This window comes from Eurosta solidaginis, chromosome 5 (genome assembly GCF_040869045.1).
Source record: "Eurosta solidaginis isolate ZX-2024a chromosome 5, ASM4086904v1, whole genome shotgun sequence".
In the NCBI taxonomy this organism is placed as follows: Eukaryota; Metazoa; Arthropoda; class Insecta; order Diptera; family Tephritidae; genus Eurosta; species Eurosta solidaginis.
The window spans coordinates 240,008,921-240,027,331 of record NC_090323.1 but is presented as its reverse complement, the minus strand read 5'-3'; the positions used below and the strand labels follow the sequence as shown (position 1 = coordinate 240,027,331).

Genomic DNA, 18,411 nt, shown 5'->3' with positions numbered 1-18,411 from the left:
ATCCTTAAACAAACCCATAACACTGCTAAAATGATGTTGAGCACAATCCCAAAACTATCCCGAAAAGGTCCAGAAATTAGCCCAATAGCCCCGAATTGTTTTCGAAGAATATTCGAAAAAATCCTGAAATAATACCGTAAGGATGCCGAAAGTCTCGAAACTATCCCAAACAGGTCTCCTAATAGTTGTGATATGTTTCCAAAAACAGTTCCGAAAATTTCCTGAAATAAATCCGAAATAATTCCGAAATTATCCGGAAATAGTTCCGAAGCTATCTGTATTTGGCGATATAGAATGAATCTAATAACAAACCTTTGTTATGGATCCAAAATGAGGGTTAATTTATTAACATAAACATTTTGCAATTTTTTAGATATTTTCGAACTTTATGAGAGTCGCCAATGCGGCATCAGTCTTTGAACTTCTCAAATAACGCCACTACCCTTATAACGATCACGAATATGTACACAAATATTTTTAATCTGCTTATATTTTAACTCTTTTCTATCATAGGTAACAGTTCGTACAGCATCTCGCTACGATGATTGTCGTCTACTGCACTTCCCAAATTTGAAATTGACTTTTAAGTTGAACTGGGTTTGTCTGGCAAATCCTAATGATCATCACGCTGTTATGCCTTGTGCGCCCGATAAGCTACCCGAATATTCGAGTAATCAAGTTCACGACTCATTTCGCGCCTTTCGTTCACTTAATTTGAATATTTGGATATCTTTTGAAACGAAACCTAAACCGGGTGAAGAAGTGGAAATCGACATACCCAGCTTAGTTTTATATGGCAGCACATTGCGTTGGTTTGAAAGTCTCAAATTAATTCTTTCAGGCGTAACACGACCAACGCGTCGCGGACCAGTATTTAATAACGTGCGACCTCGCAAGAAACAACTCAGTCGACATTATAAGAAAGCAAATCTTCAAATGAGTCTGCATCGTTTTCAAGTGCTATATTGGATGTCGCATGCATTGCATAAAGGTTTTCAATTGAATGGTGGACGTGTGTCTTTTAGCTCTGAATATTGTTTATCTTTAAATCCAATTGATGATGGACTGATACATAGACCACGTGCTGACTGGTCCACAGTATATATGAACTGTGAGTTAAATGATGCTGAAATTTGGTTAAAGAGCATACTTACCGAGAAATTAGATAGTAGTGCAGAAAATTTGGCAAGTGTTTCGGATGCTTTCAAAATTGTGAGATTTTACTTTTTAAGTGTGGCTAAAGTTTCATATGGTAGAGAAGCACTCATACAAACTGGTGGTGGTGGTCAAGAAGAGGAGGCAAACACAAAAAATACAACACCTACACATAAGCTCGTCGTTTACGATCTCAAAGGGGCGTGGACGAAAAATAATCGTGATGTTGCATTTGCTCTTTTCGATTCATTTATGAAATCGCAAAAGCTAAAGAACAATTTGTCAACAGAAGCGGTTAAGAGTTACCGCAAAGAAACCACCAATTCCAATGTTATGAAAAATACGCGTAGTGATAGTACAATTACGCTTACAAATAATACTACAGAGGTTTTACCAAGTAAGTATATTTGGGAATTTTATACATACATGTGACTTTCAACAAATTTGTAACGCAACGTAATGGACGACCTATAATTCAAATGTGCGAGTAATAACAAAATATTAGGTCCTACCCCGTAGCTAGCCATCAACAAGAACTCTAACCCCACAATTTTCTGACTTGAATTGAAATTTCTAAATGTGTCTAGTTAGATTACACAGGCCGACAAAATTAACCAACATTCAGACCCAGAAACCAGACTATAAATCTGGCCTCAGAATTGCTCTATCAGATATCCTGACCTAAAATTGCAAAAAACACCGTTTTTGCCCATATTTGAAGATATGTAGCCTTGCAGTGGGTTAGCCTACTTGCGGTATGATAGGGGTGGTTTCTAGGGGTCAGGGCTGTGTGTGACTCGGTACCCGATGGTTAGATAGTGTAGGGGTGTGGTGAGTTAGCACACTTATGGTGTTAGAAAGAAAAACAAGTAAGGGAGGCTAAGTTCGGGTGTAACCGAACATTACATACTAAGCTGAGAGCTTTGGAGACAAAATAAGGGAAATCACCATGTAGGAAAATGAAGCAAGGGTAACCCTGAAATGTGTTTGTATGACATGGTTAACAAATGGAAGGTATTAACGAGTATTTTAAAAGGGAGTGGGCCTTAGTTCTATAGGTGGACGCCTTTTCGAGATATCGTCATAAAGGTGAACCAGGGGTCACTCTAGATTGCGTTTGTACGATATGGGTATCAAATGAAAGGTATTAATTAATTTAAAACCCTCAAAAGGGAGTGGCCCTTAGTTGTATATGTGAAGGTGTTTTCGAGATATTGACCAAAATATTGACCAGGGTGACCCAGAACATCATCTGTCGGGTACCGCTAATTTATTTATATATGTCATACCACAAACAGTATTCCTGCCAAGATTCCAAGGGCTTTTGATTTCGCTCTGCAGAACTTTTTCATTTTCTTCTACTTAATATGGTAGGTATCACACCCATTTTACAAAGTTTTTTTCTAAAATTTTATTTTGCGTCAATAATCCAATCCAATTACCATGTTTCATCCCTTTTTTCATATTTGGTATAGAATTATGGCATTTTTTTAATTTTTCGTAATTTTCGATATCGAAAAAGTGGGCGTCGTCATAGTCAGATTTCGGCCATTTTTTATACCAAGATAAAGTGAGTTCAGATAAGTACGTGAACTAAGTTTAGTAAAGATATATCGATTTTTGCTCAGGTTATCGTCTAAAGGGCCGAGCAGAAGGACAGACGGTCGACTGTGTATAAAAACTGGGCGTGGTTTCAACCGATTTCACCCATTTTCACAGAAAACAGTTACGGTCATAAATCTATGTCCCTACTAAATTTCACAAGGATTGGTAAATGTTTGTTCGACTTATGGCATCAAAAGTATTCTAGAAAAATTAAATGCAAAAGGGCGTAGCCACGCCCATTTTGAAAATTTCTTTTATTTTTGGCTTTTGTTGCACCATATCATTACTGGGTTCGAATGTTGAAATAATTTACTTATATACTGTAAGGTATTACATTTTTTGTTAAAATTTGACTTTGAAAATAATTTTTTTTTTTTAAAAGTGGGCGTGTTCGTCATCCGATTTTGTTAATTTTTATTTAGCACACATATAGTAATAGGGGTAACGTTCCTGCCAAATTTTATCATGATATCTTCTTCTGACTGCCAAATTACAAAACTTTTAAATTACCTTCTTTTAAAAGTGGGCGGAGCCACGCCCATTGTCATAAATTTTACTAATTTTCTATTCTGCGTCATAAGGTCAACCTACCTACCAAGTTTCATCGCTTTATCCGTCTTTGGTATCGAAAAAGTGAGCGTGGTTGTAGTCCGATTTCGTTCATTTTAAATAGCGATCTGAGACGGACATGGCTAAATGAAATTCTTTTTTCGCCCAGATCATGTTGATATATAGAAAACTATATCTATCTCGATTAGTTTATGCCGTTACGGATTACCGTTATGTGAACAAAATTAATATACTCTGTGAGCTCTGCTCAGCTGAGTATAATAAGAATCAATTCAAGAAAATTAGTCTATCTTATCTCAATCGATTTTCAGGTGTAGGAAAATTTAGAAACATGAGAATTTCAACATGCGATATCTCAGCGAAAAAAAATGTTATCTGAGCAAACTCAACGCCATTTGAAAGAAGAAGACTTTTCTTTAAAGATGTCAGTGTAAGAAAATATCTGCAAGGCTACATAACCTCAAATATGGGCAACAACTGTGTTTTTTTGCACTTTTAGGTTAGGATATCTCGAAAACCACAGCTGATATAGCAATTTTGAGGCCAGATTTCGATTCATCGCATCAAAATACTTCGAAAATCTATAGTCCGGTTTCTGGGTCTGAGATGCTGTTGGCCTGTGTTATTTACAAACACGGGCTTGTTCGAGATATGTAAATGCATGACTGCCACTTTCTTCGAAAATGAGAGAGACAGCTAAATCGTTGTCTTTATTAGACTACTTTCATCAAGTTCGGAACAAAAGCACAGTTCAGTTTTTTTTACTGTTACAATTTTTGGATTGTACGAAAGTCGTTCTTCACAAACTACGAGCTAATTAAAATTTGATTATACGTTCATATACAACCGACCCTAATTGAATTCCACTTCAATATATGGAAAGGAAAGCGAAAACTGAACATTACGTCTCGTTTCTAATGTGTTGGCCTTCGAATCTTTATACCTTATATTTAATTTAAATAATTTTTAATTTTTTTAAGTTACGAATGCCAATAGTGCTATCAAAAAGGTACAGCCCGCTAGTCATGCCACTGCAATGTTGCAACAATTAATAGCAGAAGCTGATCATAAATTCAATGTATATAGCGATGATCAAAGCTCACAATCACGAGAGCTACAGTTACAGGGTTTGCAAGCCTGTTCAGCTCAGGATGTCATACACGAAAATTGGTCAATATCGTTGGTGAATTCTCAAGTACTGCTTAAGGGTTGTGAAACTTCTGGTTATGTAATTATTAGTGCAGCCAAAGCAGAGATTTTACAACGTGTTCACCGTCCAGTGTGGCGAGATAGATCACTTGTGTCTAAAACAACGTGGAAAGGTTTGCTCGAATGTATGCAATATTATGCCACAGTAAGCGCTGGTGAGGATGACTCGCTTATTGAAAAGGAGATTATGTGGCTGACTGTGGATAATATTCAGGTACGTATAATAACACTGAGCCATAAATAAAAAAGCAGTTCCTCTGTTTTTCGAAGCTGGCTTTTAAAACATAGGTGTGAGCTTTTAAAGGTTGAAATTGCACTTTTCATAATTTTTTGTTTAATAAATTGGGTAAAAAAGGTAAATTATTGATGTATATAGGAGGAAGCCAGCTCTTCGAAAATATTAAAAGCTTATGGTCCGGTTTTTCAGTGCAAGTTTAAGTAAACTAGAGTTTAAGTACTTTTGGCCCCTCTAACTGTGATGAGCAGACACATTTTATGTAAACAGCCATATTGGCAACGTTCGAATGACAAGCTTTAGTTCTAGTCAAGTTTCAATGTAGTTTAAACTCACACTGAAAAACTGTGGCTATAGCTTAGGATTTTTCTACTCGTCATAAAAGAAAGAAGTGTATACAATTCAATATAGTTAGGGCACTTGTAGAGTTTAACAAGATTTTCTCTACTCTTGACCTAGGCTTCGCACTCCCGAGATCATGTTTTGGTACTAAAGTTGAATCATATTGTAACGAATGTTAGCAGCACTGAGCGATGCTATCGTCCCTAAGCGATGCTAACCAGTGACGTGAATGCACATCAATAATTCATCATTATGTATCTACATAAACGAATAAATAATTGCGTCTACACATATGTACGTATACGAACATCTGAGCGGCAATGCACAAATACATGCATATATCTTATCTGAGTTGTCACAAGAGAGAGCAATAATTTGTGCACGTAGTTGTGGCTGGCGATTTTGTAGCCGAAACAACTAGTAACTTCTGGAAATCGAAGAGCCTAGAAGTATGCAGCGTAAACTATAAAAGCAGTGCAGGCGAGTAAGAAGTAATTCAGTTTGATTTGAATTGTCAAGCAGTTACGAGTAAGACGATATCTAGCGAGCAATAGCACTATTATTTTGAAAGTCAGTTTCCTTTAAGATATCAGTTTCGTTATTAAGCTATTCGTTGCACAGTTTGAGTGTTATTGTGAAGTACTTAATAAAGGCCATTTTTCCATCATTCAATATTGGAGTTATTTATTCAACAGTTTAGTGATTCGAACTTAGCAGAGGATTGCAAATAAGAGGATTTGCAAGTGAATTCGTTACAATTGGTGTCAGAAGAGGAATTGTTGAATAAATTCCAAAGGACAACAAGGACATGGCAAAGTTCGGTGAATTGAAGATCCAGCAACTGAAGAAGGAGTTGGAGAGCCGTGGATTGAATACAAGCGGCGTTAAACTCGAACTTCAGGCACGGCTACGAGAAGCAATGGAAGCAGAAGGAATTGATGTGGAAGAGCATGTCTTTCATCTTGATGGCGAGGAGACAACAAAAATTGAAGAGAAGAACGAAACATCGCAGACGGTTACCAGTACAGACTTGAACATGATTTTAGCTGCAATATCTGCTCAAACATCGACAGTGTCATCTCAACTGGCAGAACAGAAGACATATATGGCATCACAACTAGAATCGCAGGAGACACGCATAACATCCAAGATGGAAACTCAACTGGAAGAGCAAAAGACATATATGACATCGCAGTTCGCTGAGCAGTTGAAAGCACAGGAGGCCCGCATATCCTCGCAGCTGGAGGCACAGGAGATAAGGGTAACATCAAAGCTGGAAGCACAGGATACAAAAATTGTGCAGCTCGAGGACAAAATTGATGCCGAGATAGAAGCTTTGAGAGGTCGTATACAGGAGTTGCAAATGAATCGCCCAGCAGTTTCAGCGAGTAATCCAAAGGTAAAAACACCATCCTTTGACGGTTCTGTTCCTTTCCAGGTCTTTAAGCTACAGTTTGAGAAGACCGCAGCAGTGAACCAATGGAATGCTGAAGATAAAGTTGCAGCTCTGTTCGTGGCACTGAAAGGGCCTGCCGCGGAAATCTTACAGACCATCCCAGAGTACGAGCGGAACCACTACGAAACATTGATGAGCGCTTTAGAGAGACGTTACGGAAGCGAGCATAGGAAACAGATATTCCAAATTGAGTTGCAAAACCGCTACCAAAAAGCAAATGAGACATTGCAGGAGTTTGCTTCAGATATTGAAAGATTGGCTCATCTTGCAAATGCAGACGCACCCGTGGAATACACTGAAAGGGTAAAAATCCAGAGTTTCATAAATGGCATACGAGATGTGGAAACGAAGCGGGCTACATACGCAAACCCAAAGCCAACATTCGCAGAAACGGTGTCACAAGCTCTGATTCAGGAAACAGCGTCGCTTCTGTGTAAGCCAGTTTTCAAAGCACGCCGTGTGGAAGTAGAAAGGCCAGAGTGGGTAGACCCAATTTTGGAAGCACTGAAGGGATCTCAACAGAAGAATGCCGGAGTTATTAAATGTTTCAAGTGCGGCAACCCAGGTCACATTGCACGTCATTGCGATCTTGGTGCTAATAGTTCCAACAATGTGGGTGGCCGTAAACGCAAAGCTGGCGGAAATGAGCAAGAGCGTGTCGAATGTAAAGAACGAAAACTTGCCCCGGCTATTGAATGTCCTGTGATATCTGTGTCGCAAATTGGAAGGAAATCAAGCAGTCTTACCGTCAGAGGGAATGTGGATGGTAAAGAGCGTGTACTGACTGTAGATACGGGGGCATCTCATTCCTTGATTCGATCTGAATTAGTCAACAGGAGAGTTAAACCGTTACCTGGAGCAAGGTTGCGTACGGTCACAGGCGAGTATAACCAAGTCCAGGGAGAAGTGATATGTGAAGTACTGATTGGGAAGGTCATGGTTTTACACAAATTCGTTGTGGCGAAGATCGTTGATGAAGTCATATTGGGAGTGGACTTCTTGGTTGACCATGACATCAAGATCGATATGCAGAAAAGGGTGATGCTTTATAAGAACCAGGATGTGCCAATTAACTTCAGTTTGGAAAAAGGTTTCAGCAGTAATCGAGTACTGGTGGAGGAAAGTCGACAAAGGCCACGAAAGTCAAAGGTAAAGGTTGATGAAACGAATGGGCCAAACAAAGCGAAATCAAAAGTACCTGCGACAAAAACACCGGCATTGACAAACCCTAATGGACGCACTAAAACGACTGCAAGAATTTTGCAGGAAGCATGCAAGGGTGGTTTCAAGCCATCGCGCACTTCTGTTGGGAAACGGCGGAACGATACTGTCAAGCCAATCCGTCAAGCGCAAGCTCTGCGAAGTAGTTCATTGATCAAACAACAGAGTGTGAGGAAACGACTAAGGATAATGAGTAGTAAGATCAAACGCAGGTACAATGAGAACAATAATTCGGAAGGGTTCTTGGAGGGAGATTTGGTACTGTTAAACAACCCTCTCCGGCGGAAAGGTGTTCCAGCCAAAATTCGGTGCATTTGGGAAGGCCCGTACAAGGTTGTGAAGAAGATCAGTAATTCCATCTACCGCATACAAACCATTGGGAAACCACGAAATAGAAAGGTGGTTCATTTGGAGATGCTAGCGGCGTTTAGATCGAGAGATTTGTCTGATCGGGACGATCAGACTTAGGTGGAGGGCAGTGTAACGAATGTTAGCAGCACTGAGCGATGCTATCGTCCCTAAGCGATGCTAACCAGTGACGTGAATGCACATCAATAATTCATCATTATGTATCTACATAAACGAATAAATAATTGCGTCTACACATATGTACGTATACGAACATCTGAGCGGCAATGCACAAATACATGCATATATCTTATCTGAGTTGTCACAAGAGAGAGCAATAATTTGTGCACGTAGTTGTGGCTGGCGATTTTGTAGCCGAAACAACTAGTAACTTCTGGAAATCGAAGAGCCTAGAAGTATGCAGCGTAAACTATAAAAGCAGTGCAGGCGAGTAAGAAGTAATTCAGTTTGATTTGAATTGTCAAGCAGTTACGAGTAAGACGATATCTAGCGAGCAATAGCACTATTATTTTGAAAGTCAGTTTCCTTTAAGATATCAGTTTCGTTATTAAGCTATTTGTTGCACAGTTTGAGTGTTATTGTGAAGTACTTAATAAAGGCCATTTTTCCATCATTCAATATTGGAGTTATTTATTCAACAGTTTAGTGATTCGAACTTAGCAGAGGATTGCAAATAAGAGGATTTGCAAGTGAATTCGTTACAATATTATACTTAATCTTCATATTGTGACGAATATTACTGACACTAAGGCCCGGTTTCACCAACTCGACTTAACTTAGTTAAGTCATATTTTTTAATTTCTCTGTTTCACCACCAATGCTTAGATAAGTCGCAAATTAGCCTACCTGCCAGCTGGCTTAGTGTCGACTTTCAACAGTGTTGCTGCAGTACAATTTTTGAGTCGAATTAAATGGCAGTATTGATACTTATTTCATTATGCAAATATAGCAACCCCGCTATTGTATGTATTTACTGGGTGGCGTGTGATTAAAACGTAGCTAAAAATACTACTATGAATAAAACAGCTGATAGGGGTTTTGTATGTCAAATGGGTTTAGTAGCTAAGTTGGTGAAACCGAAAAAAAACTTAGCAACAAATCTGGGCTAACTTAAGTTGCAACTAAGTTTTAGCCTAACTCGAGTTGGTGAAATCGGCCCTAAGTGATACTCACATCACTAATCTGATACTAAGTAAATAAAGCCACAACAAAAATAAAGCAAGCAGTCATTTGTATCTACATAAACGAATCAATCATTATGTCTACACATATGTACGTACACGCAACGGAGAGAAAACGCACAAACACATGCATATATCTTATCTGCGATGCTCACAAAAGTATGCAATAATTTGTGCAAGTATCACTCACATATACATGCGCATCTGTAGTTATAGTTGGAAATTTATAGCTGGTGAACGAGTAAATTCTAGAAATAGAAGCGCCTAGAAGTATGCGAACGAGACATTACAGAGTATAAAAGGAGGTAAAGCTGAGAATCAGCAATCAGTTTGATTTAAGCACGCTATCTGTCGAGAAGTAGTAGTATTGTGAAGTACTTGAATAAAGGCCATTTTGCAGTATTGAATAGTGGAGTTATTTATTCAACAGTTTAGTGATTCGAACGTTATTAGAACGTTGCAAATAAGAGGAACTTCATTAAATTCGTTACAATTATACCACTTCTGACACCAATTGTAACGAATTTACTGAAATACCTCTTACTTGCAACCTTCTACTAACGTTCGAATCACTAAACTGTTGAATAAATAACTCCACTATTCAATAATGCAAAATGGTCTTTATTAGACTACTTCAAAATAACACTTATACTTCGCACCTGATAGCTTGCTTAAATCAAACTGACTTGTCGTGCCTCAACTGTTGCTGCTTTTATACTGTTTGATTTCCTCGTTGACATATTTCTAGGCGCTTCTATTTCTAGAATTTACTAGTTAGCAGCTATAAATTTCTCAGCTATAACTACAGATGCACCATTTTATAGCTTCTCTCATAGCCCATGCGCGTATATTTGTGAGTGATACTTGCACAAATTATTGCATACTTTTGTGGGCATCTCAGATAAGATATATGGATGTGTTTGTGCGTTTTTTTCTCTCCGCTGCGTGTACGTATATATGTGTAGACATAATGATTGATTCGTTTATGTAGATACAAGTGACTGCTTGCTTTATTGTTGTTGTGGCTTTATTTACTCAGTATCAGATTAGTGATGTGAGTATCACTTAGTGTCACTAATATTCGTCAAAATATATTGGAATATATTTCTTTGCAAACATTAATTTAGAATTGCTAGTCTGTAAGATTTATGTAATCATAGACTTGATAAAGTGAATGGAATTGAAATAAGGGATGAGGATAATTTATTCCCATACTTTTACTTTTTTAAAGCCAGTAAATAAAACAAGTAAGGAAGGCTAAGTTCGGGTGTAACCGAACATTACATACTCAGCTGAGAGCTTTGGAGACAAAATAAGGGAACATCACAATGTATGAAAATGAACCTAGGGTAACCCTGAAATGTGTTTGTATGACATGGGTATCAAATGGGAGGTGTTAATGAGTATTTTAAAAGGAGGTGGGTCTTAGTTCTATAGGTGGATGCCTTTTCGAGATATCGCCATAAAGGTGGACCAGGGGTGACCCTAGAATGCGTTTGTACGATATGGGTATCAAATGAAAGTGTTAATGATTATTTAAAAGGGAGTGGCCCTTAGTTGTATATGTGAAGGCGTTTTCAAGATATCGACCAAAATGTGGACCAGGGTGACCCAGAACATCATCTGTCAGGTACCGCTAATTTATTTATATATTTATGTAATAGTATTCCTGCCATGATTCCAAGGGTTTTTGATTTCGCCCTGCAAAACCTTTTCATTTCCTTCTACTTAATATGGTAGGTGTCACACTCATTTCACAAAGTTTTTTCTAAGGACCAAGCGGAAGGACAGACGGTCGCTGTGTATAAAAACTAGGCGTCGCTTCAACCGATTTCGCTCATTTTCACAGAAAACAGTTATCGTCATAGTATCTATGCCCCTTCCAAATTTCACAAGGATTGGTAAATTTTTGTTCGACTTATGGCATTAAAAGTATTCTAGACAAATCAAATGAAAAAAGGCGGAGCCACGCCCATTTTGAAATTTTCGTATATTTTTGTATTTTGTTGCACCATATCATTACTGGGAGTTGGATTTTGACATAATTTACTTATATACTGTAAAGATATTCAATTTTTTGTTAAAATTTGACTCAAAAAATTGTATTTCTTAAGCGGGCGTGTTCGTCATCCGATTTTGCTAATTTTTATTTGGCACACATATAGTAATAGGAGTAAAGGTCCTGCGAAATTTCATGATAATATCTTCAACGACTGCCAAATTACAGCTTGCATAACTTTTAAATTACCTTCTTTTAAAAGTGGGCGGTGCCACGCCCATTGTCCAAAATTTTACTAATTTTCTATTCTGCGTCATAAGGTCAACCCACCTACCAAGTTTCATCGCTTTATCGTCTTTGGTAATGAATTATCGCCCTTTTTCAGTTTTTAGAAATTTTCGATATCGAAAAAGTGGGCGTGTTATAGTCCGATTTTAAATAACGATCTGAGATGAGTGCCCAGGAACCTACATACCAAATTTCATCAAGATACCTCAAAATTTACTCAATTCTTTGCTCAGCTGAGTATAAAAATTATACTATTACAAAGTTCGAAAGACTGGAGCAAAAAGTTAACGAACGATTGACCTTATCAGTGCGGCTTCAGCCCTGGTAAATCTGCCATCAACTCTTCACGATGCACCAGATCCTGGAGAAGACTCACGAAAAAGAATCGACACTAACAATCTTTTTGTCGACGGCAAATCAGACATTGACAGCGCTAAAAGTTGTTTGTATACTGCTGTACCTGAATTTAAATTCCCCTTAAAGTTATTAAAGCTCTGCCAAATGACGTTGGGATTAAAAAGTAACATCTTCGAATTATTTGAAACCAAACGAGGCTTTAGGCGATCGCATTTCGTAAGATTTTCTTAACCTAATGCTGGAGAAGATGATTCTCGTAGCAGAACTAAACCATGATGGCACAATCTGTTATAAGAGCGTACAACTACTGACGTATGCTGATGATATTGATATTATTGGCCTTAACAAACGCGCCATGAGTTCCGCCTTATCTGAATTAAATGAAGAGCCAAAAAAGTGGGTATTGCGGTAAATAAAGAAAAGACGAAGTATTGTTGTCATCCAAGAGAGAGTCGGCGCATTTGCTTCCTGGAAGCCCCGTTACTCTTGACGAATATTAATTCGACAATGTGAATGACTTTGTTAGGAACCAGCAATAACTAGGGAAACAATGCCAACTTAGAAATCAAGCGGAGAATAACCCTTGCCAACAAGTACTGCTTTGAACTCGGGAGGCAATTGAAAACTAAAGTCCACTCTCGACGAACGAGAACAACGCTCTACAAGTCACTCATCATACCTGTCCTGATGTATGGCTCGGAATCGTGGACGGTGTGGAGATGCCTCTTAAAGTGTTGGAGAGAAACGTTCTCTGGAAGATTTATGCCACCGTCCGTGATGCCGACGGCGAGTGTCGAAGGAGGTATGTATAATGATGAGTTGTATGAGCTTTATGCATATATGGAGATAATGCAGCGAATATAAGCACGATGTCTTCGCTGACTAGGTCATGTTTTGCGAATGAATGAACATAGACGTTCCGGTCAAGGAAGTATTTCAATCGACATCGCGGATTGGACGCAGGAGAGTTGAGAGAGGCAGGTGAAGGAAGACTTGACCTCCCTTGTTGCTCTGAATTGGCGCCAGTTATCGCGTAATAGGGATAGCTGACGTGACTTGTTATGAAACGGTCAAAATCGCGGTTAAGCGCTAATTAATGATGATGATGATTACGAAGATTTCCATTTCGAACTTTGAAAACTCATGATTATGTTTTTGAGGCTAATTTAAACAAGTAAAGGTGTCTAAGTTCGGGTGTAACCGAACATTATATACTCAGCGTGAGCTTCAATTGTACATTTCATTTCAGATATATTACTTTTCTACATAACACGTGGCACCGCCCGGTTAAAAAAATGTCTCCCCATTTCCTCTTACAATAAAACTTGATAAGTGAAATATCATTGATTGAAAACTATTTTTTGCTAAGTTATAGCTTATTATTCTAGTCTACGACCCTTTTAAACTTGTTTTATATCTAAGTTGCCGTGGTCTAACCGATCCCGTCCATTTTTACTAGAAACATTTCCCGCTATATAGAAAATTTGTGTACCCAATTTTATTACGATCCCTTAATTTTTCTTCGAGTTATGGCTCCCGGAACATAGAAAATTGCTTAGTCATAAAAGGGGCGGTGCCACGCCCATTTTTTTAAATTTGAAGTTTTTCCTATTGTTATAAATCCACTTGGGAGGGGAAATAACATTGATATAAAGTTCTTTTTTGCAAAGATATAGCTTATTTTATTCGTCCACGACCCTTTTAAAAATCTTTTATATAAAAGTGGGCGTGGTCCTTAACCGATTTCGTTGATTTTTCTTCAAAGCATTCCTTATAGTAAAGGCAACCTCTGCCGAATTTTGTTACGATAGGTTTAACGATTTTTGGTTTATGATTAATAATACTTGTAAAATTGATTTTATCACAAGTGGGCGGTGCCACGCCCATTTAATAATTTTTTTTAAATTTGTATCAAAAGTCTCAATATCAGTCCACACGTCAAATTTCAACATTATAGGTATATTATTTACTAAATAATCAGATTTTTTGTGTTTTCCAAAATGTTATATATATAAGAAGTGGGCGTGGTTATCATCCGATTTCGCTCACTTTCAATACCAATCTATTCTCGGTCCAGATAAGCTCGTGTACCAAATTTGGTGAAGATATTCAATATTTACTGAAGTTATCGTGTTAACGGACGGACGGACATGACTCAATCAATTTTTTTTCCGATACTGATGATTTTGATATAGGGAATTCTATATCTATCTCCATTCCTTTATACCTGTACAGCCAACCCTTATCCAATCAAAGCACGCTGAGTATAAAAAAAATGAAATTTACTTCTTGCTTATGTCTCAAAATAATTGTGCTATATTCCCCTATAAAACAATGTCTATATTTCAGGACAAAGACGATACTGTGATTCATGATTTACCAGACATTCCACATCTTGTGGGTAGCGGCCGTAGTGTGGGAGGTGTTGTCTCCGAAACGGTTGGCGCCTTATCCAATGAGAATCCAGGCGAAACACAACCTGTGCAACTACAACGTATTGTTTCACGTTGTAAATGTGAATTCTTTTACGTTAGTTATGGCGATACAATCGATCCAAATACAATAACGGAAGTGCCGCCGCCACCATCGGAAGAAACGCTATCGCCATGGGAAAAACAGGACGATCCTGTAGATGCATTTACTTTGATGCATCATGATCTAGATGTTTGTACAAATTCACTACAATATGCTATGATTTTAGATATTGTCAACAACTTGCTACTTTACGTTGAGCCACAACGCAAGCAAGCTTTAGAGAAGTTGGCTCGAATGCGTTTTCAATTACAACTACACTCCACAGAGGATCAAAAGCGGCCGATTCAGCAGAAACAAACAATGATACGTAGTCTATTAATGAAGATACGATCGTTGGAAAAGGATATACATTTAATTGGTAAAGATCGTGCTGAGGAGGGTGATACTTTGGAGTTGAGGCAGGAATTTGAACGGGTGCAATTGCAAATACGCGAAAGTAAAGAAGAATTGAATACATTGAGTGAGGAATTGGATATGATGCTACTGTGCTATAAGGAAACTCAACTGTCACAGCTAAGCAAAATTTCAAATGTAAGTAAAAAATGCAAATATTTAGCTTAGGTTAGAGAGACTGCATCTCGCAGGAGATGATGAGAACTAAACCGTTCATTACACTGGCCGACACATTTTAGACACCGCAATGAGTCGGTACTTTTCTAAAAGTTTACAGTAGGCTGAATCTGTCAACAGATCTTCTGACTGGTGAAAATCGCATTATCGCAAGTTCATTGAATCTACGTAGCCTCGTTTTATTCCCGCTGGAAGAATCCCGAAAATCAGGCCAACATTTTCAAAGACGTCTGCAACTTTAGCGTGGGAGAGTGACCTTGTAGGACAGAAAGGTACTGGCGACCTACAAATCAGGGGCATAAACCTGCGCATCAGACAGCTTGTGGACAAGCTCAAGCGAGCTAAGTGGGAGGAGGAACATCCAAAGCAGTATTACCTCTCTGCCGGTGTAGCTTATCTATGGTCAACCGGAAAGTACCACTCAAACTATATTAAAATTAAGCAAAATTATAAAATACCCATCGCCTTAGGCGATAAAGTGCTATCGGATGGGAATAAATGCACGATCGCTTTCTGTCTGCAATACGTAATGCATTCCTCGTGCGACATATCCAGACGAGAGGCCACGCACACATAAGCATAAACACAGCGCGTCTCCTGTTACCATCACCGCTAAAAAGGTTAAAGAAGCCATCAAACTCGCTAAACCAGCTAAATCAGTAGGCTTGGGTGGAATTGCCATACCGATGCTTATAAACCTGGGCTATGGGGGATCAAAATACCTGGCGCTCGTCTTCAATATGTTTCTGCCTACTTTCGTCATCCCTGAAAAAATGAAAAATGGTGAGGGTAGTGCCGCTACTAAAGCCTGGGAATTCAGCTAACGTAGACACTCATATCGTCCGATTCTCTCCTATAGCCTGTAGATAAGACACTTGAAGCCATCCTGCTCCCTTATATCACCGCAAACCTGCTCCCCCAGCGGGTTAGGAGGTCAGAATATACCCGCGGTAGTATGCCTGTCGTAAGAGGCGACTAAATAACAGATTCAAGGGGCTGTCGTAAGAGGCGACTAAAAGAACAGATTCAAGGGGCTGTGTAGCGCAACCCTTTCAGGTTGCCAGCGCAATATATAGCTTATCCAAATCCAATTGTCAACCTCACCTATCCGCCGCGAATCCTGTTTCACTAACAGGCGACACCAAGCTCCTCATGGAACCTGGGGTGGGGAGGGAGGGATGGCCTCAGGTTTAATGTGGCCATATAAATCGTTCGCGAGATGGTCGGGCTAGCACCTTAATGGTGCTGTGTTACCTGGGCCTACCGGCTCTGTATCCGGCAAAGGACCATCACATGGATAACACTCCACAGGGCCTTCGTGGAGAAACCTTATCGCTACAACAACAACAACAACCGCAAACCTGCGACTCCTCAGTATCGAAGCTGTCTTACCCACTAAAAGGAGTTACAGGAGTCCCTGAGAAGCTTGTTGCCCATCATTTTGAACGGTGACATCATTTTCACAGTCTCCTTCTTCTTTGGATTCATCGCTATGTTTATGAAATATTTAAAATTATATTTTTTTCTATTTATTCCGTTAGGTGCGTTCCGACAAATCCCTAACCATTGTCCGTGCAAATGAAATATGCTTTAAACGTGCCCAATGGCGTTTAACGGAAACTGACGGCCAAATTGGCATATCTGACTTGGTACTCAGTGGCTTTTTATATACGAAAAAATCAAAAAGTGATGATTCGGTTGAACATTTACTGGAATTGGGCAATATACGTATGAGCAATTTGATACCGCGCGAAATTTATCGCGAAGTGCTTATGCCAACCGAAATACAAAAGGATATGCCAATCGATACGCATAAACGTGTGCTGCGTGTTTTTTGTCGTGAGAAACCCCCTGTCGGTGGTATATCTGTTAAAGAACATTTCGAAATTAATGTTGCGCCAATCACAATTGCAATCACAAAAAAATTTTATAGCACAATGTTGAAATTTTGTTTTCCTGATCGTGATGCTTCCGAAACGGAAGCTGTCGATGATATTGAAGAGAATTCATCTGGTTCGAGTTCATCGTCTGCAGCGCAAACAAAATCTGTAAAGAAACCATCGAAAACAAAGAAAGGTTCTAAAGATTCTGAATTTTATGTGAAAATTGAAAAAGATGACGTTGAAAAGATGAAAGAGCGTGCTGAAAAAAATAAATTATTTATTTATATAAAAATACCAGAAGTGCCTGTACGTGTGAGTTATAAAGGAAATAAAGAGAAAAATTTGGAGGATATAACAGATTTCTCATTAGTCATACCGACACTTGAATATCATAATGTTACATGGACTTGGTTAGATTTATTGCTGGCTATGAAATCTGTAAGTCGACGTGTAATATTATCACAAGCAATAAAGCAAAAGTTGCAAATACATAGACGACAACCGGGAACGTCGGCTGGTGAACGTTCATCGCCACAGGAGGAGGACAAAGCAAAAATGTTGTTTGGTAATCGTTTATTGGTGAGTTAACTAATTTCATGTCACACTTACAGTGTATTTCAATATGCTATTATATAAGTGTTTGCTCCACCAAACCATACATCAGGACAAGCATGATGAGAGACTTATAGAGCGTGTTCGCCGAAAGAAGACAGAAGAAAGTAGCACTTGTTATACTCATTCTTCGTTCTGGTCTGATATTATTTTCGTTGGTAATGCTGCCACCTAGATAGACTAAGACCTCCATGGTTGGAAATTTATGCCCGCCAAAAGTAACGTGGCGGCCGCCGTGGTATGGTAGTACTGTGCTACGCCTACCATACCAAAGATCCTGGGTTCACGCTCTGTGCAAAGCAACTTAAAAATTTAAGAAACAGGGTTTTCCAATTAGATAAAAGTTTTTCTAAGGGGGGTCGCCCCTCGGCAGTAATTTTGCAAGCACTCGAAGTGTATTCCTGTCATGAAAAGCGTTTTAGTTAAAAAGCAGATGTGAGGGCGATAAACCCCATGTACACCCCAGCATTATTTTACATAAAGTGCCGTCTAGAGATTATTCACTCTCCCCTCCATACCAACTTACTGTCTATAATGATTCACAGATATTTTGTGCAAGCTTTCTTCGCAGGTATGTATATCCCGAAGCGTCCGACCCATCAATGAGCTAATGTTTGGAAGGCACTTTCCACTTGTGACAATTGTAACGTCATCTGCGTAAGTCGTAAGTTTAAGGCATACTCCTTATATTCCAAGCCATCGTCTTATGTTTATTGCCACTCTATGCAGTGCAGTGCCTCGTCTTTGGTGTACGAGTGTTGTGTTGTTGAGAGCACATCTATCAGTCGCTCAAAGGTTTTGGGCAGAAATGATGATATGCTAAA

At 38.9% G+C, this 18,411-nt stretch overlaps 1 protein-coding gene across 2 annotated transcripts in view; it reads left to right on the top strand.

Moving 5' to 3' along the window:
* Positions 1-18,411, top strand: part of hob (hobbit) — a 55,017-nt gene that overhangs the window by 33,955 nt on the left and 2,651 nt on the right. For both annotated transcript variants that reach the window (XM_067789057.1, XM_067789056.1), the window contains 4 exons: positions 514-1,552; positions 4,311-4,753; positions 14,337-15,053; positions 16,634-17,554. In XM_067789057.1, the coding sequence (XP_067645158.1) occupies positions 514-1,552; positions 4,311-4,753; positions 14,337-15,053; positions 16,634-17,554 (3,120 nt within the window). The remainder of the gene's footprint in view (positions 1-513; positions 1,553-4,310; positions 4,754-14,336; positions 15,054-16,633; positions 17,555-18,411) is intronic.